The sequence below is a fragment of the Echiichthys vipera genome, assembly GCF_963691815.1.
Source record: "Echiichthys vipera genome assembly, chromosome: 21".
Classification (NCBI taxonomy): domain Eukaryota; kingdom Metazoa; phylum Chordata; class Actinopteri; order Perciformes; family Trachinidae; genus Echiichthys; species Echiichthys vipera.
In genome coordinates, this window is record NC_139846.1 from 17,396,672 (window position 1) to 17,422,247 (window position 25,576).

The 25,576-nt window shown below is 40.3% G+C and overlaps 2 protein-coding genes across 2 annotated transcripts; one reads left to right on the top strand and one right to left on the bottom strand.

Moving 5' to 3' along the window:
- Window positions 1–4,878: 4,878 nt before the first annotated feature.
- Window positions 4,879–10,435, bottom strand: plcxd2 (phosphatidylinositol-specific phospholipase C, X domain containing 2; the record flags this gene model as incomplete). The annotated part of the gene is made up of 8 exons (XM_083936436.1): window positions 4,879–5,038; window positions 6,784–6,914; window positions 7,158–7,268; window positions 8,617–8,772; window positions 8,871–8,924; window positions 9,299–9,418; window positions 10,121–10,257; window positions 10,333–10,435. 8 exons carry the CDS (start codon window positions 10,433–10,435, stop codon window positions 4,879–4,881), a joined length of 972 nt encoding a protein of 323 aa, XP_083792562.1.
- A 1,160-nt stretch (window positions 10,436–11,595) lies between these two features.
- mak (male germ cell-associated kinase) lies at window positions 11,596–25,392 on the top strand. Its single transcript, XM_083936465.1, is given in 18 exon segments — window positions 11,596–11,684; window positions 13,249–13,355; window positions 13,483–13,623; window positions 15,592–15,646; window positions 16,143–16,264; window positions 17,070–17,152; window positions 18,532–18,542; window positions 18,546–18,664; window positions 18,873–19,044; window positions 19,369–19,536; window positions 20,422–20,676; window positions 20,986–21,191; window positions 21,550–21,689; window positions 22,060–22,197; window positions 23,323–23,409; window positions 24,052–24,171; window positions 24,465–24,557; window positions 24,859–25,392. Coding segments are annotated over 16 exon segments (2,034 nt in total). The 5' UTR covers window positions 11,596–11,684; window positions 13,249–13,355; window positions 13,483–13,519; the 3' UTR covers window positions 25,020–25,392.
- Window positions 25,393–25,576: the final 184 nt, after the last annotated feature.

The window sequence follows — 25,576 nt, forward strand, 5'->3', positions numbered from 1 at the left end:
AATTGCCATTAAAACATGCTTCAGCCTTTTACTGTGGCAGGAGGAGCAATACTATATTGTATCCCATAGCATACCTCAGGGGCAGACCCAACAATGCCCTCTGAACACGTCCATTTTGCCCATTTATGATGAGCTGAAGTTTATTTGCTGTTTCAACTTCATTGCAGTTAATACATTTATCAGAAATGTACTATTTTGGTAGGCAAAAGTAACCACACCAAGAGTACAATTTCACGATATTTAAGCTCACATGGAATATAACTTCTAACACACCAAGTAAGTGTAGAACTTGAGATTTTTTCTATTTCATACAGCTTCAGTTTAATGAAGCTATAAGATCCTGTATTTTCCTTTTCTTTTGTTCTTATTTACTTGGGATGGGGTTGAAGGGGAGGGACAGTACTGTTATGTTTGTATGTTCACCCATTACTGATTACTGAAAAAACGACATAAATGAATAGTGCAAAATGAATGGTACAAAAATGATCTTAATTTTCCCAAACATATCCGTGTTACCACCATGAAAACACATACTGTAGTTTGCAAAATAATATATCAATAACAATGTCAATTTTTAATTCATCCTTAAAAATCTGGTCAGTCCAATAATGTTCACGAGGGACAAATGGCATTAAAGCAGCAGCCGGCTGCACTTTGCATAAGTTAACAAAATCTTAGCTACATGTACAGTCATGCATCTCCATCGGTCTGAAGACACCCGCAGTTCTGTATCAGAGGTTGGTACATTTATTTGGCAGAGGTTCACACATTCTCTTCAGTTCATAACAGAGGTTACATGAAACAACAACAACCACACGCATTTTGCACAACTACAATACAACCTAAGTCATGCAGATCTTTGTTTAGGCTACGCACGCAGACGATGCAAGACTGAGGTGTAATTCATGGTGTGTTCTGATGTCTGTAAATAAGAGATGTAGTCTTCAAAGTGGAACACACACACGCGCACACACACACACACACACACACACACACCCACACACACACACACACACACACACAAACATGCATATCCATGGCAGCAGGATTATCTTATCTCTCGGGCACCGTGAGGATGTCTTTGTGGATAAACAGGAAGAGAGCTTGTGCTCCACTTTCTCCAGATCTACTGTGCTGGCCGAGAGTGTGATTCTTTGAACCCACAGAATCACATATCCCTCAAAGTGTAAATCTTCACAATGCATGAAGTTCAGAAACCAAATTCTCTGTACTAAGGAGCGAGGATAAAGGAGAGGAAAAATAGGAGACGACATGCAGTAGACCATGAGGCAATTCAGACCCATTAGTGGAATAAATGTATTGGAGAAAAAAAGACTGTTGTCCATTATGATACATTAGTTTTTGTGTGTATTACTGTCAACCAATGCAATAAACACCAGTAGTGTGCTGTTATATGGCAACATGTCCTGATGGAAGTCTTGACTCAACATTAACAGATGCATCTTTTGAACCAGAAGCCTTACAAAGGGAACAGCTAAATGTTATCAGGATAATGCTCCGTGAAAATGGTTCCTTTTAACTTTCTTTCTCGTCAAGTGTTTCCAGAAGCTTTAAAGCTGTTATGCCTACATGGTTGCTTGCATGAGAGCTGCCAAGCTTTCCCACTGACATCATCCCACAGAGCCCGTGGGTTTAAGAGGGCCGCCGAACGTATGACAGCATTCCCGAGTGAATTCCACAATTCCTACGGGATCCCAGGAGGCTGAGCAGGAACCCTGGAGCTGTTTGGAGAGGCACAGCTCCATTTAGTCAACTTCTGCATCTTACTTTTTTAAAAGCCAGAACTTAATCTTTGTACAAGAAAACCTGTGAAACAGTATCTGGACCACTTAACATCTATACCCTGACAGGTCATTCAATCTCAGGGAAATCCCTGGCATCATCACTGATCTGGGGCTTTAAGGATTTGTGTGGGAAAACTATTCGACCCACATGCTTTTAATAACATCTTAATGACAGATAATTGGTCGACACTGACACTGTTTGTGGCTTAAGGATAAGCGAGGTTCATCATTCTGCGGTCGTGTGGAGCTGCGCCTCTACACGTTTTGTCTTTATTTTCTCACATTCTATCAGAGGAAGGTTAGTCACAAGATACAGTGTCATCTGTTTTTACAGCTGTTTCAATACCGTAGTCATCATGGTTTAAAAGAGAGCACTAACAAATGTGTGTGTCATAGATGGGACTGAGCTGGTCCACTCGGGTCACTGACATCACTTAACACCGGATATAGCAGTGGTCAAATGAACTCAAACTTGGTTTACTCACCAGTGTATTTTCAGCGTTGTGTTTAATCACTTTTTTAGGCTGACATGGCTTTCCAACAATAGTTGCACATCTTTATTTAATGGCCCCATGTTATGCTCATTTTCAGGCTCATACTTGCATTTTGGGTTTCTACCAGAACATGTTTACATGCGCTAATGTTTAAAAAACACATTATTTTACACCTGTATTATTTTAGTGCCTGTCTCTTTAAGCCCCCCCCTCCACAAATGCCCAGTCTGCTCTAATTGGTCAGCGTTTCTGGGTCTTCCTCATCTGTGCTCTTAGTCTCTGCAATGTCATGAAGCTGGGGAATGACTAGCAACACTTTCTACCTATATATAGGTAAGTTGTGATATAACTACAAAAGTACTGACAGCACATTTAAACGTTTAAAGGCACAGTTTCTGAAGACATGCTGTGTGAATTTCTCTTAAGATTTAGAGTTTTGATAGTTTCACAGCCTTTTATATAGCACCTTGACCTGCTTTATAATAATGGCCATCTCACTATTTACAATATGGGGCCTTTCACACCAACGCCCCATGCAACCAAAGTATGAATGTGATATTTTTGTCACAGAAATGCAAAAAAGGTTCTTATTACAGACTGGAAACTGACCACGTATTTGGCTGTGATGAAGCAAAGACGGTTTGCTGTAACTTGTGTTGAGGGGACTGAAGTGTTGAATTTAGGGAGAGAGAAATGACACGATGGCGTCATAAAAACAAAGTGTAGTTGCAGATCTACTAAAGACTGTGGTGACCAACAGGACCAAAACATCTTTGGAGAGCTATGTGTCAACACCAATACCAGAACCTTGGCAAACAGACAAAATGCAGTATCATTACTTTAGGACTTTATTAACACTTGGAAGATCACGCTTGAGTTGTCCTCTTCTCCTTTGAAACCTGGGAAGCCAGCAGGGATACAGAGAGAGTGTGAGAGAGAGAGAGAGAGAGAGAGAGAGAGAGAGAGAGAGAGAGAGAGAGAGAGAGAGACAGCAGAGGAATGCTCCCCATCAGTTGCTCTCAGCTCTCCCACTTGCCTGCCATGGTATGCGTAATTACTCCACAATTAAAGTGCCTGTGCCTGTGTGTGTTGGTGTGTGTGTGTGAGCCTTGTGGTGCTTGGTGACCATCCTTAAACCGTGTCAACAATGTGGTCTGGACAGCACAGGCAATTTGACACAAGTGAGTCAGGGAGTGAAAAAGCGAAGGGCCGAGCTGATATGAAAAACAAACATTTGACTTTCCTGTTATATGATGCTGAATCTGAAGGGGGAAAACAGCTGTTCAGATATCCCTCTCTGCATCCCCCATTTTTCTTACTTTCTTCTCTGCTTTATGAATCACTTTGTGTCTTTCACTCCTTCCCAACTCTGACCACAGGAATGCAGGTCCACTGTCACTGCAGTACTGTCTATGTCATCCAGAGTAATCACTAGGCCCAAAGGAACACACACATACACTGACAGATTCAAACACAAAACATTTTACTTAAATACATAAGACATTTCTTTCCTTTGCTATTTGCAATGTAGTATACAAGGTCTAAAATACTATACACATTTAGGTTGTATGGTTGCACGTGGTGTGCAAGTTCCACACATATTTGGCTTTCCTTCAGCAATTCCTCCCAAAGGGACTGCATCTCTAGTTAAACTTGTGTGTACTGAGGTAGTGTTGGCACAGTTTTCACAACGTGTGGCATTGCTTAACATAGAAACATAAATACCGCAGTGTTTACTTTTCATTATTAGATAAACACCAAGTGCACAGTTAGAAAACCCAACTTTAGCTCACTGGCCAAGTGTTTAAAATGATTAATGCAATGTTAACACATTCCACTACAGTCATTTCTTTCACAATCCCTTAACATGTTTGATAAGTAAACAAAATGTGTTTTTCTCTATCTGCCTTACATTCCAATACATGAAGTGCAGATGCAGAGGATAACTTAAATATTTGCATAGAGTATTTTTTAAAAGAAAAACAATTATGCAATATAGGACCCTACTTTTGCCATAATTAAAGAGAAAATCTGTGATCAAAAACAAAAGAGCAACTATTGTAATATTATAATGTCAAATCCCTGAGACATATGATCATTATCCAGGTCACGCGTGCTGCACCATTGGACAGTACCGATGTGGTGTATTCCAGTTTTGTAGGAGAATGAATCCATAAATGAAACCATAACAGGGGTATGACAGGATTTGGTTAACGTCACTGAACATGCTCTCTCTGTGATCTGAGATCTTGTCTGTGATCTTTTTTTCTCACTTTTTGATTTGATGATATTTGAGCTGAGAGTCAGCTGCAGCCGAAGCTGTGATGTTTTAAACGTATGTCATTCAAGGATCTAGAGGGCCAAGAGAAACAACGGAACCTTGTCGGTCAAATAAATCATTATTTTCTGCATGATAAAAAAATTCGGTAATAGTCAAAAATGTAAAATGAAACATTATTAAAACTAACTTTGTAAGGACTCCAGAACTATTATCCAACAATAGTGGGATCAAAATCTCCCATTTGACCTCCACCACACTTAAGGGGCAGAACACATTTGTCCTGTTGTGCAAACATGTTTCATCTTGGTTTGCGGTCCTGTTCAGAAATCAGCAGGTTGTTGAGTTTGATGACAATGTTGGCAAAGTCAGTGAGCTCCACAAAGTCAGAGGTGATGATGTTGACCCCGTCTTCCCCTGGCCTCTGAGCCTCAACCCAGGACATGATGGTTGGCAGGTTTCTAGAGCCACAAAAGGAAAAAGTTTGAATTAGAAGGCAAAAAAAATGGCACCCCCCTTTTTTTACACCAAAGATATTTAAACCCATTCCTTGACCTTACGAACATAGTCAAAATATCTGGAACCAAGTTTCTGTCTCTGTAACATTTATAGTTATTGTTATAACGTTGCCAAACTCTAATCAGTTGTTCTTTTTGGCTGAATGTCTGTTTTTCCACCAAATTTAATTTAAAGCTGATGATAAGGTTTTGAGATACAATATCTTGATGTGGGAGAAAAATGGACCTGATGAAAAAAAATGAAAGGGAGTGATGTTTGTGTCTGTCTGTCAGTGAGAGACTACTTTGCCACTATTGTCCCAAAATCATTGCTTTGCATTCAAACACAGTTCTGTTTTGGGTTGTTGGCATAGAGGCACACACATACACACATACACACAGGCACAGAAACACATACTATGACTCTGTAGCTGAATCAATCCCAACACTCTTAAATTCTCCACTATGTTTGAGCCGGCAGCAGAACAAAACCAGGAAGTCAAAATGTTTATCCAGCGGTGATAAACAATCCCATTTCCTCGGAAGTGCGAAATTAGGCCGTCTCCTGTCTGGCCACAGAGTCAGACTGTTCAGGAGTTTTATACCCCGGCATCAGTGGCCGTTTCTCTCACTTTTAAGGGTATGGTGGGTATGTACTGTAAGTTAGGATTTTCCGCTTAAAGCTTAGGCTCAACAAGCTAGATAACTGCTGGAGTTTGTGCAAATAATTTAGTCCTGGCAGTGGAAATAAGGTCTTATCTGAGAGATGAAATGTGTTTTCTTTGATCCCCTATAGTTTAGAAATGGATAAAGAGGATTATATCTTATCCCTAGTGAAATAAAGCATTGAATTGACAGAATATTGTAATAGAGAAGCCAAACATAAAGATATATGCTTAGAATGACTTTTGACAGGCCTAGATGAAACATCCACACTGGTTTCGTTACGACACTACTTCCTCTATCCGTGGTGATTAATAGATACACTCTCAGCCAGTCACATGACAGCCGTGCCAATCGCATGCATGGAGGTGCATTATATTTGTTCTTTTGCTCTCATTATGTTATTGGTCTTGTTTGTTATAAATTATAGTACATAAATAAAAAGCATAATCTCAACAAATGGAAAGACTTTCCTCAGGAAATCATATTGTTTGTCTCAAATCTGCAGCCAAAGGAAGATGCTGTGAGTTTTTTATTTATTTATTTAATTTGTGCAATGATAGAAACAATAGTAATAAATAGATAAAGCAGTTTTTTATAGTGTCACATCTATTTATGTAGCACAACATCACTGTTCAAGAATAAAACATGAAAACACCACTTCTGCTAAAAAGAAAGTTGGAGAGAGATTCATTTAAATGGGTTATTTACATACTAGGCAATATTCTGTTATTACTATGCATTTACTATGTATTTGTTTATAATGCCCTTTTCAAGGGCATGTGCAAAGATGACAACCCTGTGCAGGCATTTGTAGCATTCACTATACTGCCCTCTAGTGGCCAAAGACTAGAGTAAATAAATGGAGTTGAGCATGAAGAAAAGGTTCAATGATGCATGCATGCTCACACACCTGAGCTGGATTCCTAAATCTTAGACATGTGTTTGCAAGCTTGCAAGGTATGTATTGAAACTACCAAAGAGGTTGACACCACCACACCTCCCTCAGTCACAACCTTCTAAAACACCCAAACATAGTCACTGACCTCTCCACCAGGTAGTTGCGCAGACCCCAGACCAGGCCTTTGGCAACAGTGTTAACTCTGGGTGTGAGGATGGCTTGAGACACGTGGAAGGAACCCTGCTTGGCTCTTTCCTTCAGTGTAGTTTCCAGGAACTAGACAGAGGAATGTCAAACACATAAACAAATCAAATCTAAATCACCCATTAATGTGACATGTTTGGGGACATGGCCTGTGTAATAAATGTCAAAACTACAGATTTTTTTTTTTGCATGAACCCTCAATCTTGCAGAAAAAGCGAATCACAGATAAGTGTACTGATTTTCCATTGAATGAAATAGGAGAGCTGTATGGGGCCCTCATGCTGGTGAGTAGCACAGACAATGTTGTTTTCAGACCTGTGTGAGCTTGTTGGGTTCGGTGGTGTTCGCCCAGGGAGCGGGGATCTTGTTGCCAGGCCACATGACAGGAATGCCCTGAGCTGATGGATGATGGTAGAACACAATCACCTGAGGAGAAAAGTAAATGAAATACAGTGTGAGTAGATCAATTTAAAGCCTGCACAGATGGGGTATATCTCTAATAACACAAGGTAACAGTCAGTCAGACAGTCACTGTCACAACTATACCATGGAAGTGCAGCTACAGTGCTTTTACAGTCATTCCACGACTGCAATGACGGTGGAGAGACTCAGAGAATTCAGATATGGAAGAGCAGGAAATACTGACCAATCAGATCAGACTGGGCTTGTTTACATTAAAGCATGTAAACATGTCCTAGTAGAAACCCAAAATACAATAACCTGAACATTACTATAATTGAAGTAAATATCGGGTAATGAAAATGATTTCAATATGTCTATTTTTCATCTATACACAATTTAGCAACGAACCTGACCCCCAAATTACTATATAATTATTCATGGCCAGGTGTTTACAGTAACATCTACACACATGTACATGTATTGCACTTTATATGCACTTGAGATAAAACTCAATCAGTACTGGTTGAATATCCTAATAAAGTGGGTGTGACATTGTTGCTATCCTATAATTATGTCATTTGTCTATTCTTAATCAAAGTGATTTAGAAGTGAAACAGTGAGAGAACTGGTTGGGTGTCTTTTCCAATGACACTTATGAATGGACCTTATTTATTTATATAGCGCCGTTCCAGTCTTCTGACCACTAGGCTGGCCTTTGCAGCCGGTAATTGTGAAACATCTCTCCTCCTCTACTGTCTTTTCTTTGCCCGCTCTGTACTCTCTCTCTCTCCCTCTCCTTCTCTTTTGCCAACTAAGTCAATCGCAGATTAGGGTCATAGGAGCAGGAGTTAAACTGATAATATCTGAATGAGGCACGGACATGCACAAAGAACCACTGCAAACATAAGAAGAATCACCCCTAAAATGGGAAGCACATACAAATGCATGTGCATGTGGAGCTTGCCTTGTAAATACTGTATGTATGGTTATACAAAAATAAGTGGATGAAGAAGCAAGACAGTTAAGACTGTGTGATATGAGGAAATTAAAGAAAAACATGTAGGGAAAGCCAAAATAAAGACAAAGGGATCTGGAAAGAGAGTGTGAAGGAAGAATAAAAGCTAAAGACCATGAAAGAAGAAAGGCAGGGTGGATGATGGAACAAGTGTGTTAATGGGATGAAGCTCAACACTAATTCCTGTCCAGTAGAGTCACAGGGGCATGGATTACATGACCACAGGGTTAACTGGGCCGTCCAACAAAGACACACCTCCATGGTGCTTAGACTTGTATATGAGCTTCAAATGGTCCAAAATCAATGGAAGTAGGAGTTTTCCCATCACTTTACGCTCCTATACCCTTTTGATCTCACCTGGTATTTTTTCTGCCAGAGGTAATCCAGAGTGATGTGCTCCACTGCGCAGTTGTTACAAAGCTTGTTGCCAAACACTTCCTGGAGCATGTTGATGAGGTACACGTGATGCTCTGCGCCCATTGCATAGTAGTGGTTGAAGTCTAGAAACACCACCTAAATCAGTCAAACTCAATCTGTTATGTGACAAACTTATCTTTCCATTCTTTAAATCATATTTCATTAAAAAAAATACCATTGAAAGTGCTTCTCACCTCTTTCCTGTGTCTGCTTAAGAAGGAGTTGATTTCTAACAAGCCATCACTCACCTATGGGGGGGGGAGGGACAGAGTGAAAAGTTGGAAGTCTGCAACCTTTGATCCCTGTTCAAAGCCATCTCCATCCCTCTAGAAACAACATTAGCTGGAAACTAGAGCACAATACTGGAGGAACACGTGCACTGTCCATGCTGTGAGACAAAATACAGAACCAACATCTGAAGATGCTGGAATATTTCAAAAGCAACAAAGAAATGTAATTTCAGGACTTCAGACATAGCCGTAAAGACACAACCCTCTAAAATCTGATGGACTGTGACAGATTAAATCAAACTTATTTACTCACAATAAGAAAGAACACCGATGCAGGCCCAGTAGCCAGTGTCAGCATTTAAATGACAGTAAATATGTACTCCACTGCTCACCCTGTGGCCAAACAGGCCATGGATGAAGTAGATCTCATTTCCAGAGTCGCCCGGTTTGGAGGAAACCCTGAGATCAAAGTAGCGAATTCCTGCGTCCAGCTGCTCTTTAAACGTCAGATTCTAAGAATACAGGCATAATTTATCACATTACACATAACAACTTGATACAAAACCCAGCACACCTGTCATGCTCTAAAATGAACAGAAAACTGCCCATGATAGATCATTTAATAAGTCATCTGCAAGCTGCTTGCTACTCAGATAGTAGGTCATCGTTCTGACAAAGTCATCTCAAGTACTGAGATGACTTTTGTTATGATTTGGCACTATAAATAAAATTGAATTGAATTGTTCTGAACTCATCAGGCTCCGTCGTATCTTAAAGAGCTCATAGTACCATATTACCCGACTAGATCTCTGCGCTCTGAGAATGCAGGGCTACTTGTCGTTCCTATCTCCAAAAGTAGAATGGGAGGCAGAGCCTTCAGCTACCAAGCTATAGGACCGACTCCCAAGTGTTATTCGGGAGGCAGACACTGTCCCCATATTTAAGAGCCCCTAGCTATGTCGTTATTTTTAAGATGATTGTGTCAGGACAGATGACTGTCCTCCGTGGAGCTGGGTCTGTCCGACGTCCCTGCCTGTTGTGGGGAGGGTTTTCGTTGCCACTGTACTCTATGGGGGAATTGTTGGGTCTGTGTGGATCATGGATGGGTGTGGTGTGGTCTATACCTAGTCTGTAAAGTGTCCTGAGATGACTTTTGTAATGATTTGGCACTATAAATAAAATTGAATTGAAATTGAATTGTTCTGAACTCATACCTGGGTCATGGACCACTTCACCATGACTTTCTTGGCTAAGACGCTGAACATGGTGGCCAGGTACTTGACATATGCCTTCTGGTCGGGGCCCACAGGAGCATGCACATCCACCCAGAAGGTAAAAGAATCATGAGAACCTGGAGGAGAGATGATGATGATGATGTGTGTGTGATGGACATATGGACAAACATATTTACGCACGACAGGCTCACCTGGCACGGCGAGGTGTTTGAGGGGCATGGCACTGAGCTTGGACGGGAGCGAACCCATCCAGTTGGCGTTGACATTGCCGATGCCCGCAGGTCGGGTCTTCATGTCAGAAACAACCTGTCAGCAAACTCCCCCCACCTCAGGAAACCGCTCTCCAGTGAAGATGTAATCCAGGTGACGGATCCCCCCAACAACCATGGATCATCGTGTAATGTCACAGTTCATCTACATATACCACCGGTTCAAACCTCCCCTCCGATTCGCACCAGATCGACTTTGACCCATGTCCACGCCAGGTTTTCGGTAGGTTATTGCATGGCGTCGCGGTGCGCTCTTTTCCAACCGGCGAACCGGGCATCCCCTAACAAGACCGGCGTCTGGCTAACGACCGTGATAATCCTCTTAGGGCAAAACTCCACTTGTTATCCCCCCTTCTTCCCCCTCTCTCGCTTCTTGGCTTTACCTGCCCCATGTGTGTGTGAAGACCACTGGAGTCACGCAAACACACTGCAGGCTACACAAAGAAACTCGACGGATGGGAACGTTTCCTTAATTGTAGGTAGACTTAGTGGTTTAGAGTAGGCAACCCGTGACGCGCAGGCTGCCATGGATGAATACGCATTAAGCATTCATCAGCACATATGGATCACCTTGACTGTCCAGGCTAACTGTTTGATGTGTGCGTGTCTCCACAGCTCTTTATTGGCCAATATGAAAAACTACAGCTCGACAGCTCCATCTATTGGTGCAGCACTTGAATTACGTCTGTGTCCAAAGAGATGGTGAAGTACAGAGCTCTCACTCTGGTCGCTTTTTTGTCAGCCCAAACAGTTGTATTGTGAAGACTTTGGAAAATAAGGGACACATGCTTACCTAGGCAGACATTTTTCAGTTTAAGCAGAACTGTTTTCGGAACGAATTAGTCCCATTCATGTTTTTCATTCGGGGCCTGAAAGCTGCTGTATATACAGCATAGGTTCATTCAAATATTTTGAGTATTTGGACGATTATACAACTAGAAATGTTTTGGGACTGTGCAAACTACATGTCATATGAATATTAATCCAAGTTTTAAGATACTCCATTTGTTGAATGACGATATTACACTTCCGCAGTCCCACAGAGCATTGCGCCCGCACGCGCAACTCGTCACCTGGGCAATCAGCGTCGCGTTTGTGTGTACGTTTCCATGGGAGCAGTCACGCGCGCACACGCACACACAGACACACACACACAGTCGTAAGAGCTGGGTTTAGATAGGCTAACGGGCTACTACGTGAATTTTATCTGCAGAAACGTTGTGCTATCAGCAGGCTCAGGCAACGGCCAAGGAAGGGAGCTACACCCCTAAATGGTGAGTTTACAATAAGAAAAGAGAGAAAAGGGCGAAACAGGGGAGCAGGACCGAACACAGATGGTTGAGGAACTTCACTGTCAAAGCTGACACGTCAATAACAAACGTGTCTCTAGTTTGTGTCATGTTCCCATGAACTACACTGATAGATAATTCACCAAAGCTGTTATTTTGTTTAACATAGCTGACTGTCTTTATTTTATGAAAAGCCTGCTGTGTATTACATCGAAGGACTGTGTAGTAGAGTTTCTTATGCGAAGCAATTAGGTAGGCTAGAAATGTATTTGACCAAGTCATCAAATTTAACAAGTGAACTAATACTAACTCTGTTTTTAACTATGGTCTTCGTGTGTTTTCAATATAATTGACCTTGAATAGCGCCCTAATGCCATGTGGCCTGGATAGGGTACATCTTAATTCCTGCTAAATCCCTCCGCCACAGATTGCCATATGTGAAAGCTGAATGCAGGCCAGCAGTCCTCTGGCTGGCTTCTCGGCTTGTGTCATTGCTTATTTTTTCCAGTGAAACTGAGTGAGACAGCCTACCACGCAGAGTTTTGTTTAGAGAAACCATTTCTACTTTGCAGTTGAAAACAAAGATACATTCTAGATACAGCATTACAATCTTTAAACATTTACTTTCATCGCACTGATGATTCATTCATTCAATTATTATCAAGAGTAGAGCTAAATCCAATAAAGGCATCCACTTTGGATGGGAGTTCCTGTCCCTATTCAATGAAATAAGCACACATCTTATTTTGTTTAGTTGCCCTTTGCTTACCTTTAACTGTATTTTTTCCTTGTAGCAGGTCAGTAAGGAGGCAGGTTCTATTTTCTCAACACACTTCACTAAAGTTTCATGAAAAAATCTAAAAGATGGATTTCCAAATCCTTACATCCCTAATGCTCAAAACTATAAAGCTGTTATTGTTAAGCATGTGTGTATGCACTTCATTATTTGCAACCAATATATCCATTAACCTTTGTTTTGCCAAATAATACCATGACATGTCATTATGCGTATTATGTGTGAGTATTCACGCTGTTTATCAGTCTTACAGTTACACACAAGGATTGTTGTTAAACCAGTGCCACCTGTATCGTTTGCCTTGTTCAAGATGAACTTTATGTTCAACAAGTCATAAAATCGTTTGGTTTTGTTTCTGTAATTCTTTAATAACTTTGATTAATTCTTATTTATTATTTGGCTGAATAAAAAACATTGTGATGACTGTGGCATCAATTAAATCCACTTGCCAGGCAGGCTGCTTGGGGAAGGTAGTGAATGCCGGTAAGCATAATGGTGATGTAACATCCTATTTACATCCCTGTTGGCCTAATCTTCCTAGGGCTGGCTTTGTCATCTCCCTTGGGTGTTCAGGTTGGAGCTTCGTACTAGTGAGAAACACTTAATCCTCCTCACCGAGGGAAACAACAAATGGTCCTCGCTTTTTTTGTCCTCAGATCACTTACATTTTTTCCAGGAGTGTAGAAAGCTAGCTTTATTGTATTTGTAGTTGATTGGTGTGCGCTGATGTTTATATCTTTACTACCACTGAAGGATCGCAAAGACACGATGCCAACTTTTGGCTGACCTACATCAACAGGATCCAACCTTTCTAACGACGGATCAGTTACTGCAAGATGAGTTTGGAACTCCAAGAATTGGTGAGCATCGTGACATACTGACCAACTCAAAATCCTTGCTTCCTGGGAAAAGAACAGTTAAAGGTCTTCTGGGGAAGATAGTTGATCAATGAAACAATGCTGTGTTTTCTCAACTTGTTTTACGCAGAAGGAAAGTTAACAAGCTGATGAAACCATCTTGAGAGATGATGAATCGCTACACTACCCTGAGGCAGCTGGGTGATGGCACCTATGGCAGCGTACTGATGGGGAGAAGCAACGAGTCTGGAGAACTAGTGGCCATCAAGAGGTGAGGATACTGAACGCTATTTAAATTGAAATATTGTCTCTCTTTGTTCGAGCATGATAAGACATTGATATCATTTCAATATTGTGTGAGAGTTTGTTTATTTTATATTGTGATATAGTTTGAATGTTGTCTCTCTACTTCTAAAGGCTGCTTTACATTATAGTGAAGTTATACAACTCTGAACATACTATTGATATTGTGTACACCTAGTTAACATTGAATATTGTATAAAAGCACGTACTCACTCCCAAAATATAATCACATTGTTGATAGCAAGAAATTAAACGTCCCATATTATGCTATTTTTTTAGGTTCATACTTGTATGTTTACACACTTTAATGCAGAAAAAGACAGTACTTTTCTCACACTGTCTGTCTGAATTTACTTGTATTCACTCTCGGGCCTGTCTCTTTAAGACCCCTCTCCCAAAAAAGGCCAGCCTGCGCTGTCAGCCTTTCTGGGTCTTTCTACATCTGAGTATTAGGTGTCACTGCAAAGTCATTGCATCTCGGGAATGACTGTAACAACACTGTAGCGGCTTTTTCAGCCTATAGTATAGTTATGACATCACAACAGTACCGAAGTCCTGACGGCTCGTTTAAAGGCACAGTTTCTGAATACGAACTGTGTGCATTTCTCTGTGGATAAAGAGTTTTGATTCTTTTACAGCATTTAAAGAGCACCTCAACCTGCTTTATAATCAATGAAGACACGGAAAGATCACTTTTTTATATTAACACACACTCTAAAATAAAAAATACTGTGATATTTGTATATTACTAAATTCTGTCACAGGGAGTATATGGTGTCTTTGTTTCTATAAATCTCACAATGTTTTTTTGTTTTTTAAAACTATTTCAGCTCTAATCTTTCCTACCTAAACACACTGAATGCCATACTGAATGAAATATACTTGATGAAGATCATTATAGTGACTTGTTCTTAACATAAAACAACAAAACGAACCTAAGCCACTGACGGGCTGCTGTACTGGGACCTGTAATTGATGCGTCTGCGCCTGTTGCTGTATTTAATACTTCCTACACCCCACAGTGCAGCGCGCCACCTACTGTGGCCTCCAGGAAATAAACTAAAAAATAAGCACAAATACACATATAACACAAAAAGGGCTCTAACAATCATATTAGAATAAATTCCCCCTTTGGCCTCCAGGAAATAAACTAAAAAATAAGCACAAATACACATATAACCCAAAAATGGCTCTAACAATCATATTAGAATAAATTCAAAGTGAAGTTTAGGACCAAGGGCTATCGCCAGGGCAAACAAACCAGCTTACATCCCTTTGTTTCATCAGCATGGCAGCAGGGTTCAATTATAGATGAGAAACCGGGGAGATGCGTCCACTGGTCGATCATTTGGTTACAATGCAAGACAATATACGTGGTGACGGTGAAAGGGAGTGAAAGTGGAGGCAGTGTGTCAGGTTGCTGACATTGTGGAAAGGACGAGCGAAACTGGCAGGTGCCCAGACAATAAAAGATCTGTGCACGTTCTGTAACTCTTACATAACTGTTGGAGGGAGAGGTAACAGATCAGGGAAGATACGCTATCGTAAAGGTGTCACATATACCAGCTTGTGTATGGATTTATTGTACATAGCAACACATACTGTGATAAAACTGACAACTTCATACATCAACTGTGTGGAGATGTATTTCACACTTAATTCAAGTTGAGAACAAAGACAATGGTGAAGCCTGTACAGTTTAGAATATCAGTTTATAGAACTATACAGTCTACAGCTTGAGCTGAAATTAGAGACACCTCATCAAACTGAATTATTGATGAAGACACACAAAGTAATTTTGTAAAGATAGCAGCTCTACTATATGTTGGGTGTTATTAAATATGCCCTGCAAATGTGGTGTATTATATCCTTTAGTTGACGTATCTCTAATCTGTACCCCAAACTGATCTAATCTGGTTTTGACTGTCTTTCACAGAATGAAGAGGAAGTTTTATTCATGGGAAGAATGTATGAATCTAAGAGAGGTGACGGTAAGGATAATGATACCATTTGTGGGTTATGGGGCAGTTTTTGGCAGCAGTGCTTCCAGAGATGGAAATATATTAACATTGTTTCTTAGATAAGATAGATAATGCTGCAAGATTTAAACAATAATGGACGGCAGCTACTTGAACAGTGTTGCCAGTTACAGTTGCCTGGAAAGCTTTCTGTGTGTCTTTGAATTTATTTTATTGCAAATCAACAATGTAACCCATGCTTTCAAATTTCACACTGAAATGACGATCTGGAACATTAATTCATGTTCTTCATACATAGTGCACCATATACCGTAATGTGCCTTCAATCGACGGCAGGCTCTGCATAACTACCTTACCAGTTACTGCATTACTCTGAACTGTTTGACAGTATTATTCCTTCTCTCTGGATGCATAACTGTAAAAATTAAATGTCTTCTTACAACAAAATCTGTGTGAATACATGAGTGCCTTTAAATGATTTACATTTTTACATGATTTGTCATACCAGTCATTGAAGAAGCTGAACCATGCGAATGTGGTGAAACTGAAGGAAGTCATCAGAGAGAACGATCACCTCTACTTTGTCTTTGAGTATATGAAGGAGAACCTCTACCAGCTCATGAAGGACAGGTAGGAAGAAAAATATTACACATGGGGGGGGGGGGGGGCAATGTAAATATCTGTACAAACTGTATAACACAGAGGTCTAGTTTGATGTCATTAGCATAACACATAGTTTCCAAATGGCAGCATTTGGACAGCATTTTCTTTGGATTTTTAGTGGTTGAATGTCATTATTTGTGTTTTCGCATATTTTACCTGTTACTGTAGGTTACATGTATAAAGACAAACATAATGTTGTTTTATGTTATGATGCTTAAGTTAGTGGGCTCATGAAAATTCTATTAATTTTATGTTTACAGAAAAAAATTGTTGCCTGAATCAGTGATAAGAAACATAAGCTATCAGATTTTACAAGGCCTGTCATTTATCCACAAACATGGTAGGTGTACAGTGTTCCCTTCATGCCTTGCGAGTGTACGAGAGTGGTCGCATACTGCAAGATTCATTGATCATTAACACGGCTTCTACATAAAGAAAACAATTACAAAGGTATGAATAATATTTCAGCCTGCCATTTCAAAGTCCTGAATTTTGATTTATTGATCTGAATCTTGTAGTTTGTGAACCATTCATAACTCATTGGTCTGCATTTTCTATAATCAATGGATGTATGCAAGTTTAAGAATCTTACAGAAATGTTTTTATGTGTAAATGCAAACAAACACAATCACAGCCAGTCTGTTTTTGCCTTATAGTACATGCTTTCACATCCTGAACGCATGCTCTTTTCAGGATTTCTCATTCTTTTAACACTTTTCTTTCTCTTTTACCCTTCTTTCCTTCCTTTTCTATCTCGTTGGTCTGCTGTTAGAGAGAATAAGATGTTCTCAGAGAATGAAATTAGGAACATCATGTTTCAAGTGATATCTGGGTTGGCTTTTGTACATAAGCATGGTAAGAGGCTTTGCTCTTCATCATTCTTTACCTGATCAAAAGTAGCATTGCCTTTCAGTAGTTGGTTTGGGTATATACTGGAGACCAGAATTAGAGAAAAAAATATTAAGGATTGATTTAATCTGAAATATTGTTATTTTTTTATCGTTCAGAATTTGATAGACTATCCCCTGTGGCTATACCACTGCTGTACTAGCATGTTTTTATGTGAAAAAAACAGTGAGCAAAATTAGAAAAGAGTAAGCATTGTGTCAGAATAGAAGATTTAAACAATGTTTTCTTTCGGCTATATGAATAGGAAGTGTAGAGGCCCTTGCTTTGACTGACTTCAGCACACCTGCGCCCTCAGGACATCACTAGTTTCTCACACTGCTCTGGTTCGATCTTGGTCCATTCTTCTTGCAGCCTCTTCCACAGTTCGGTAACTGTAGGTTTCCTAGCCATTACTTTGTTGTCAAGGTTTAGATCTGGACTCTGACACTTCCTACTCCAAAATTAACTGACTTCTTGAGAAGCTTTGGGTTCAGTTGTTCCCAGTCCGACGCTGAACATAATGTTTCCCATCAGACCCAAATAAATTGAACTTTGGTGGAACTAAAACATAACAATATTTCAGATTAAATCAAGTATTAATACTTTTTTCTCTAATTTTGATCTCCAGTGTATATTATTATATATTGTAAAATGCACTGTGATTTAGTATGACCATCAGGTAGAACACCACAAACTCTCTATGTACATGTTTCATTCAGTAATCCTACTAGATGGGTTACATTTAAGATACTCGGGGCATGATATTTTTCAATAATAGCATTAAACATATCAGCTCCATTGGGTATACCTGTTTCATCAGCAGATAATCTGTTTTATTCTTATTTCACAAAGTCACAGTCTATGCGTTAACCCCTGTCTCCCATCTGTATCTTCAAATTGCCTTCATTTGTAAATACTTTTCATTAGTGGAATACTTGCCACCTGGATTACTTTTTTTAACTGATAATACTGTGACTGCTAAATGCACTGCCAACATTTTTATTTATACACATCCCCTTTAATATCTACTTGTATCAACTAAAGAACAGTACAAACAAAAAAAGTTTTTAAGGTTAGAGAAACAATGTGGTCATGGTTAAATAATGAAAATGTTGCATACTGAGGCCTTGATTACAGACCTTCAAACCTGTGCCTCTGCTGTATAAGGCAAATATGCAGCCATTCGCCAGCTACTCAGTTTTCCTTTTCTTGTGCTAAATCTATCTAAATCTTGCACTGATTGTAAACTCTAATATAGAATAGTTGATTGTAATTGCGTCAATTGGTCTTTCAGACTTCCTATACACAGTTCCTCAGCTAGATATTCATATTAAACCTCTCTACAGGTTTCTTTCATTGAGACATGAAGCCAGAGAATCTGCTGTGCATGGGCCCAGAGCTGGTCAAAATAGCCGATTTTGGACTGGCCAGAGAGATCCGATCTAAACCTCCCTACACAGACTACGTATCAACCAGATGGTGAGAGTAGTGTCGATGTAACAATAGCCATATAAAACACAGAGGAGAGCCTATGCACCACTTACAGTGTGCTAGACCGCTTGTGAGTTCAAGCAAAAGAGAATTTTAGCCTTGTAAAATTCACATTGTAAGCATTATGTTCTGTTTTTACGTAGCTATACACAGTATGAGTTGTTGGCTGGTTTATTTAAGTATGTTCTCTGTCCAGGTACCGAGCTCCAGAGGTCCTGTTGAGGTCGTCTACCTACAGCTCCCCTATTGACCTGTGGGCTGTGGGCTGCATCATGGCTGAACTCTACACTCTCAGACCTCTTTTCCCTGGGAACAGCGAAGTGGATGAGATCTTTAAGATCTGCCAAGTCCTGGGCACTGTGAAAAAAGTGAGAAGAAACCGAAAGGATGGTGGTTGACTTTTATTCAGGGTTTAACTGTGTGAAAATCCCCAATATTACCTCTGAGTCTGTGACCTCAACCACAAGGACAGGCATTCAGTTCCGCTGTATTGGTTATAGAAGTATATTAGCTAGAGGGGAAAAGTGTGATATATTTTACGAGTACATACTTCCAGATATAGTGTATACTTGCATTACTTTAGCAAAGTGGCGTGGAAATAAGTCTAAAACATTTCCTGTGGTGAGCTATTTTGAATATAAACAACTCAAAACTGTAATAATGAATAACCATCTTAATATCTCTTCCCTTAGACGGATTGGTCAGAGGGCTACCAACTAGCTTCTGCTATGAACTTTCGCTTCCCCCAATGTGTGCCGACTCACCTGAAGACCCTTATCCCTAATGCCAGCAATGAGGCTATAGCCCTGATGAGGGACCTGCTGCAGTGGGACCCCAAAAAAAGACCCACTGCTGTACAGGTAGGCAAAACCAAACCTCAAGGTAGTGTCTAAATGTCTGGTTATACAGTAATATATCAAGGCTTTAATTTCCGTGTCTGTCCAATTGAAATGTCATTTACTGAGAGTGAAAGCATTATACATAGGGGGACATAAATACCTGGTTTCTGTTACTGCCCCAAGTAAAACCTCGACTCGAGGGACCTGTGTAGACATACCTTTAATTTAAAACCTAAAAAAACACATACCTATCCTCAGCGAAGCAATTTCCATTACAGTGCAACATTCACCTTCATACATGCAGATTATCTGTAGTCCCAATACTGAGATTGCATTAGCATCCTAATCCCAGACATTTTAAGAAGTGCTTAAGCCACATTTCATTACGTCGACCTCTGCTGGTGTGCTCTGCGCCACGTATACATATCATGTACATCACGTGGTCATTACATAGTTAGACATAATTTCCACTCCACTAAGATGCTGACGATGGTGACGCTCTGTGGGCCCTGGGTAGGAAACAGAGGGAGTGACAATGATTTTCCATTCTCTAATTATAAAGCTCCCAGGTGTGGGATGCACATCTAGTTAAATCCCATTATAAGGAAACAATTCAAATTATTTTTAAACTTAGCAAACAGGAAGAAATCTTCATTATACAGTATGTCCATCATTCTAATATAATTATGTGTTAAATTCTTAAACTAATTTGGTCTCCAAATAATGGGGGGGTGCAGATTTGAGCGGGCATGGCCTGATTCATGTTGTTTGTAAGTACAGGGGATTTACGTCCTTGACTCTAGTGTTATGGAGTACATGGGGTTAAGGACATCTTGATTATGCTGGAAAATAAAAATTGCTGACTGTTCAGAATAACAATCTGCGTTCATTTTCCTCCCCGTCTAGTCCCTGCGTTACCCATACTTTCAGGTAGGCCAGATCTTAGGACCTCGTCCTCAGAGCCAGGACGTAAAGAAGGTCCAGGCCCGGCCTCTGGCCCAGAAGCAGATCTCGGAGTCCAGGGCTGACCCCCAGCAGTCTTCCTCTGAGTCCAAAGCCTCCACATCATCCTCCAGAAACCACCAGCAGCAACATAATCAGCCTCTTCAGCAGATCCCCCTTCCTCAAACTGAGAGTAAACCTGGAGGCATCGGTCATACAGTGAGTGTCAGATCAGAACCATTGCTTTTTTTCATGTCAAATAGAATAAAAGAATGAAAGCACATATGATTATGCAGATGCAAAACCTTAATATTAATAGCCATAATATTAATACATAAAGGAGTCCTTGACTTTGTATATTAGACTCCTCTTCCAAAGAATCCACATTCACACAGCCAGCTAACTTAGGCTCTGTGAATGCCTAAGACGTAGCACAATTAAGCCGGAGTTAAGTTCGTAAGACAGATGATATCATTTCAAACGCGACTGTTTATGTGTGGCTTCCTATTGTATTGTCTGCTTATGCAGAGAGCAGCAGCGCTGGGCAGCGAGAACAACGTTGGTGGTGGGATGGGGGCGATGAAGAATGGCCGTCGTCGCTGGGGCCAGTCAGTGACCAAGACCTCAGACAGCTGGGAGGAATCTGACCCCTCAGAAACCGCCGCCTCCAACTCCAAGAAACCCAGCCTGGGGAACGCAGAGGAGGAAAAGAGTCCTAAGGAGCACTGCCCACAGTAAGTGCTGAAATGTCCAAACAGAACTGGAAAGGCTATTAGACAAAAATGTATGTGAATGTGTGTAATGTAATGTATGTAAATCTTAGACACTGCAGCAGTGCATTTCAGAATACTAAAAATGTATGTTGAATGTAGCTGTTTTTCTGAATGTTGCATCATTTAACATGTTAGTAGGTTATCTGAGTTGTGAAGCATTTTATCATTGGCATATGGTTTATAAAATAATATATGTGCATGCTATATTTTCTGCACAATCTGTATACATAACATGATCATTTTCATAAGACTTTATGCAATGCATCTATTTGAGGTGTCTTTTGGCCACAGACCTTTGAGTGTCTGTTTTCTATTTCAGGCCCAAGGAGCAAAAACCTCTGTATTCCTTCAGCACAGTCACTAAGCTACCCAACAATGTTAAGATCGGCCAAATGGACTCCAGTCTCCCAGGATCTGCTGCACGACAGCATTATCTGAGCCAGTCACGATACTTGCCAGGTAAGGCTGCATGACTCACAGCCTAGGGTCATCCTAATCATTTGAATGAGGTCACCAAAACACAATGTTACAGGAGCAATGTTCACATTGTCTTATGGTTTTACATCACTCCTGAAACTGAAGAAAAAAAAAATGTGAAAAAAATAACTGAAAATTAGACTATGTAACAAATTACAGTTTCTATCTTAAGAAAACCTCAGAAACACAAATCAGCTAGTACACGACCACAAATGTTTTATTCATAAAGAACAATCAAATATCATTGCACTCCCTTGGAGCCACCCGATCAGCTGGTTTCCTAACAATGCAACATGGTTATTTTACTATGTTTGTACTCCTTTTTTCATCACATCATTTCTGTTGATTTAAGGGTTGATTGGCAAGAATCAGACTTCTGGAGATAAGAGCAGTATGACGCTGCGGGACCTGTGGGAGAATTCGTCAAACAGTGTCAATAAACCACTTGCTCCTATTGGAGGAGGACTGTCTGTCACTAGAGCCAATGCAGGTAAGGACCCATGTCTACGGGTTAATAGATGTTACTAACATGTTAAAGAAATTATATTTAACAAAACAATTATCATCAGCTTGTAGGGCTCCAGTAATGTAGAGGAGAATTGAAAAACTTGTGTATCATCAAAAAATGGTCACAAACAGGTTGTTTTCATGCAAGTATTCTATTAGATTTGCCAGTTTTTGTGTCCTGATTCTTCACTAAATAATGAACTATTTTTCTATGTTTATTTTACCCCTTACGCAAACAAAAATATTGGAAATACCACATTGTACCCACAGTGGACGTACACTGTGAACCTCACAGAAAATATGCAGACTTGCAGTGTCCAAAGACAAAAAACATAACAATCTTTTTGAGAATTAACTGCAACAAAATTAGACATTAACCCAACTCATTCTGAGATAAGAAATAATGACTTCCCTGAGACTGTCAGTGTCACTGTTACATAATATGATGCTGTCCTCTTTGTGCCACAAAGGCACTAAATGCTAATGATGCATCTAATGTCTCCTGATCAGTAGTTATGGAGCCATTGACAAAGCAGTGTTACGAGCGAGCCTAAGTGTCTGCGACTTTTGAGAAGGGACACCTCTATAAATCATTTGTCATGTAGACGGACACACAATATGGGTCCCTGCTGTGCTCTCTTCTTCTGTCTCTTTCTTTCACCTATAGTCTCTCCCTCTCTGTTGCTTATTCATGAGATTAAGACTGTCAGTGTAAGATCAAGTGTTCCTTTAAATGGCCCTCAACTGCGCCCCCTGCTCATTTGTTCCACCTCCTAGAACACACACACACACACACACACACACACACACACACACACACACACACACACACACACACACACACACACACACACACACACACACACACACACACACACACACACACACACACACACACACACACAGTTTGTTTGGGTACACCTATTTATTCATGTATGTTCATTAAGATCAAGAAAAGGTATCTTTTCTTTTGTTATCTTTTCTGTTAACTTAGATGCAGCTACATCAGCAATAACATGTGCATGATTTTTTTCACCCATTTCTGTTTTTCTTCTTTCTCTGATCGCATGCCTATCTCCTCCAACGCTACTTTTTCCGCTGTGACTAGAAGAGAATTCCTCTAAATCTGAGGATAGCCCACCGGAGAAAACTATTGTTAAAGAAAGAATACTGGAGAAAATTGATCTCTCCAAAGGTATTTCATTGAGATGGCTTCACATGGACTGTTTTGTTGTATTTTACAGCTGAATGCGATGGGGTAAATGTACTTAACTGGAATGCTAAAGCTATTTTGTGTACAAACATTGTGGTTAGCGTTTCGGCTGATGCAACAAGCTTCAGTTATTCAGCCAGCGACTTAACATGTGAAAGAAAGCCGCTGCCAAAGGCTCTGCAGGAGACATGGGTACAAATACACAGTTTAACCGGAGAACTAAGAGCTCCAGTTGCTAAATAGATGTTAAAATGCACTACAACATCTTCATTGGGGAACAATGAGGCTTTTCACTAATTACACTGATAACCATCTGCGGCTGCTGGTGAAGCAGATCGATGGAGTCGCTGGAAGAGCTGAATGCCTTCAATCACTTGGTCTTAATCGTTTGTTTGGGTCTTCAGTAGCTGTTGCATATGCAGTAGCTGCTTCACGCAAATAAGCTGTATCAGTAAAGCCACGTGTGTTTATTAAAGTTTCTTCATTTGTATGTTTTTGTGTTTTGAATGGTGCACGTTATTTTAGCGTATATTACCCTGATCCCATGCTGACTAGGTACCTGGAGGGCGTAACACAAAAAATAAAGACCCTGTGTATAAACTCTGTATTTTTCCTCTCTTTTAGGGAACTTTGTAAGCACCAAGTACAACCTCTCTGGCGGTTATATCCCTTCATTCCAAAAGAAAGAGGTGGGCTCGGTGGGGCAGAGAATCCAACTCGCCCCTTTGGCCGGCCAACACACAAGTAAGATTTTATTCCATTCATGTAAAACTGACAAAATGATTCCTGATACTCTGAAATCAGATAACCTCCACACAGCCCTCATCCAATCTTGATCTTGAATAAATAGTGTTTCTGTATTCTGTAATTACACTGCTCTCTTTTGTGGTCGTCCAGTACTCGACCAGTATGCTGTACCTGACTATTTCTACTCCTTTACTCTCTACTCCTTCCCTTCACTTTCTTACTTTCAATATTTTCATCCAAACTGTCATCCACTGGGACTATAGGTTTGTCCTCTTTCTTCACTCTTTCAGCCAGTCTTTCTTCTCCTGATAATAAAAAAGACAAATCAAAATCGGCAAAGGCTAAACCCATGTCCAACTCATCTCTGAGTGAAACCAATGAAGGTATTGCCATTTTCTAATAATTGCTTTGAGTTTATTTTCATGTGTTTTCCTTATTATTCTTGCTTGGGTCCTGGTGTTGATATTTTAAAAGGAAAACGCTGTTCTGTATCGCTTTCCTTGTACCTTGCCTTTTCTGCTGCCTACCATGTTTGTTTTATCTTTACTTTTGGAAGCTTTTAAGTGAATTTGTCTTGCATCACACACTGCGTAAAAAGGATGCTTATAAAGAAATATATCAGGCTATTAGTTACTGTACATTTTTGAGATGGAGACAAACTGACTGACTGGCATGTTTCTCCAGATTACGAAGGCTGGAAGAGGAGGGCAGACAGGACTCAGATGAAGGGGAGCAGCTACTCAGCCCTGGGGAAAACCTCTGGGAATCTCCTGAGCAGAGCTCCCCCTGTACAGCCTGTCCACGGCAGGGTGGACTGGACATCCAAATACGGAGGGAATCGGTAGTTTAGAAAAGTCATACAGCTTCTGTTGCTTGCTTGGACTGCGTTGCCTAGTGGTACACATCTTTGGCTAAGGAAGTTAACCCTAAACAGAGTTTTAAACCTGAAGGAAATGCTGTATGTTCCCTGAAACATATTCCATTGTCGAGAAATTCAATATGGGTGTAGCTGGTAGAGGACAAAAAGTAGTCACAAAAGATGTGAATCCCCGAATCTGAGGAGACATTTTTCATGCCACAATGGCATCATTTTGACGGTTGCCATGATGCTGAACCAAGACTGATATTGTCTGAATGACACATCCCACTGTACTGCTGAAGGATCCAGTGTGAGCCAATTCTACTGTTAGTGTTGGGGTATTCTGAGTAGGATTTTCATAGCATGTCATTTTTATACTCTAGTTTATTATTATTATTGTCAAGTGTCATTTCACTACATATGACAAAGCAGAAACAGTCATTTATTAACAGCTCCTGCAATGTTCGTCCCTCTGCTTTTATTCTCATAGAACTGTTTAGTGTAATGGCTAAAAAAATGATTACTTCAACTTATTATGTGCAA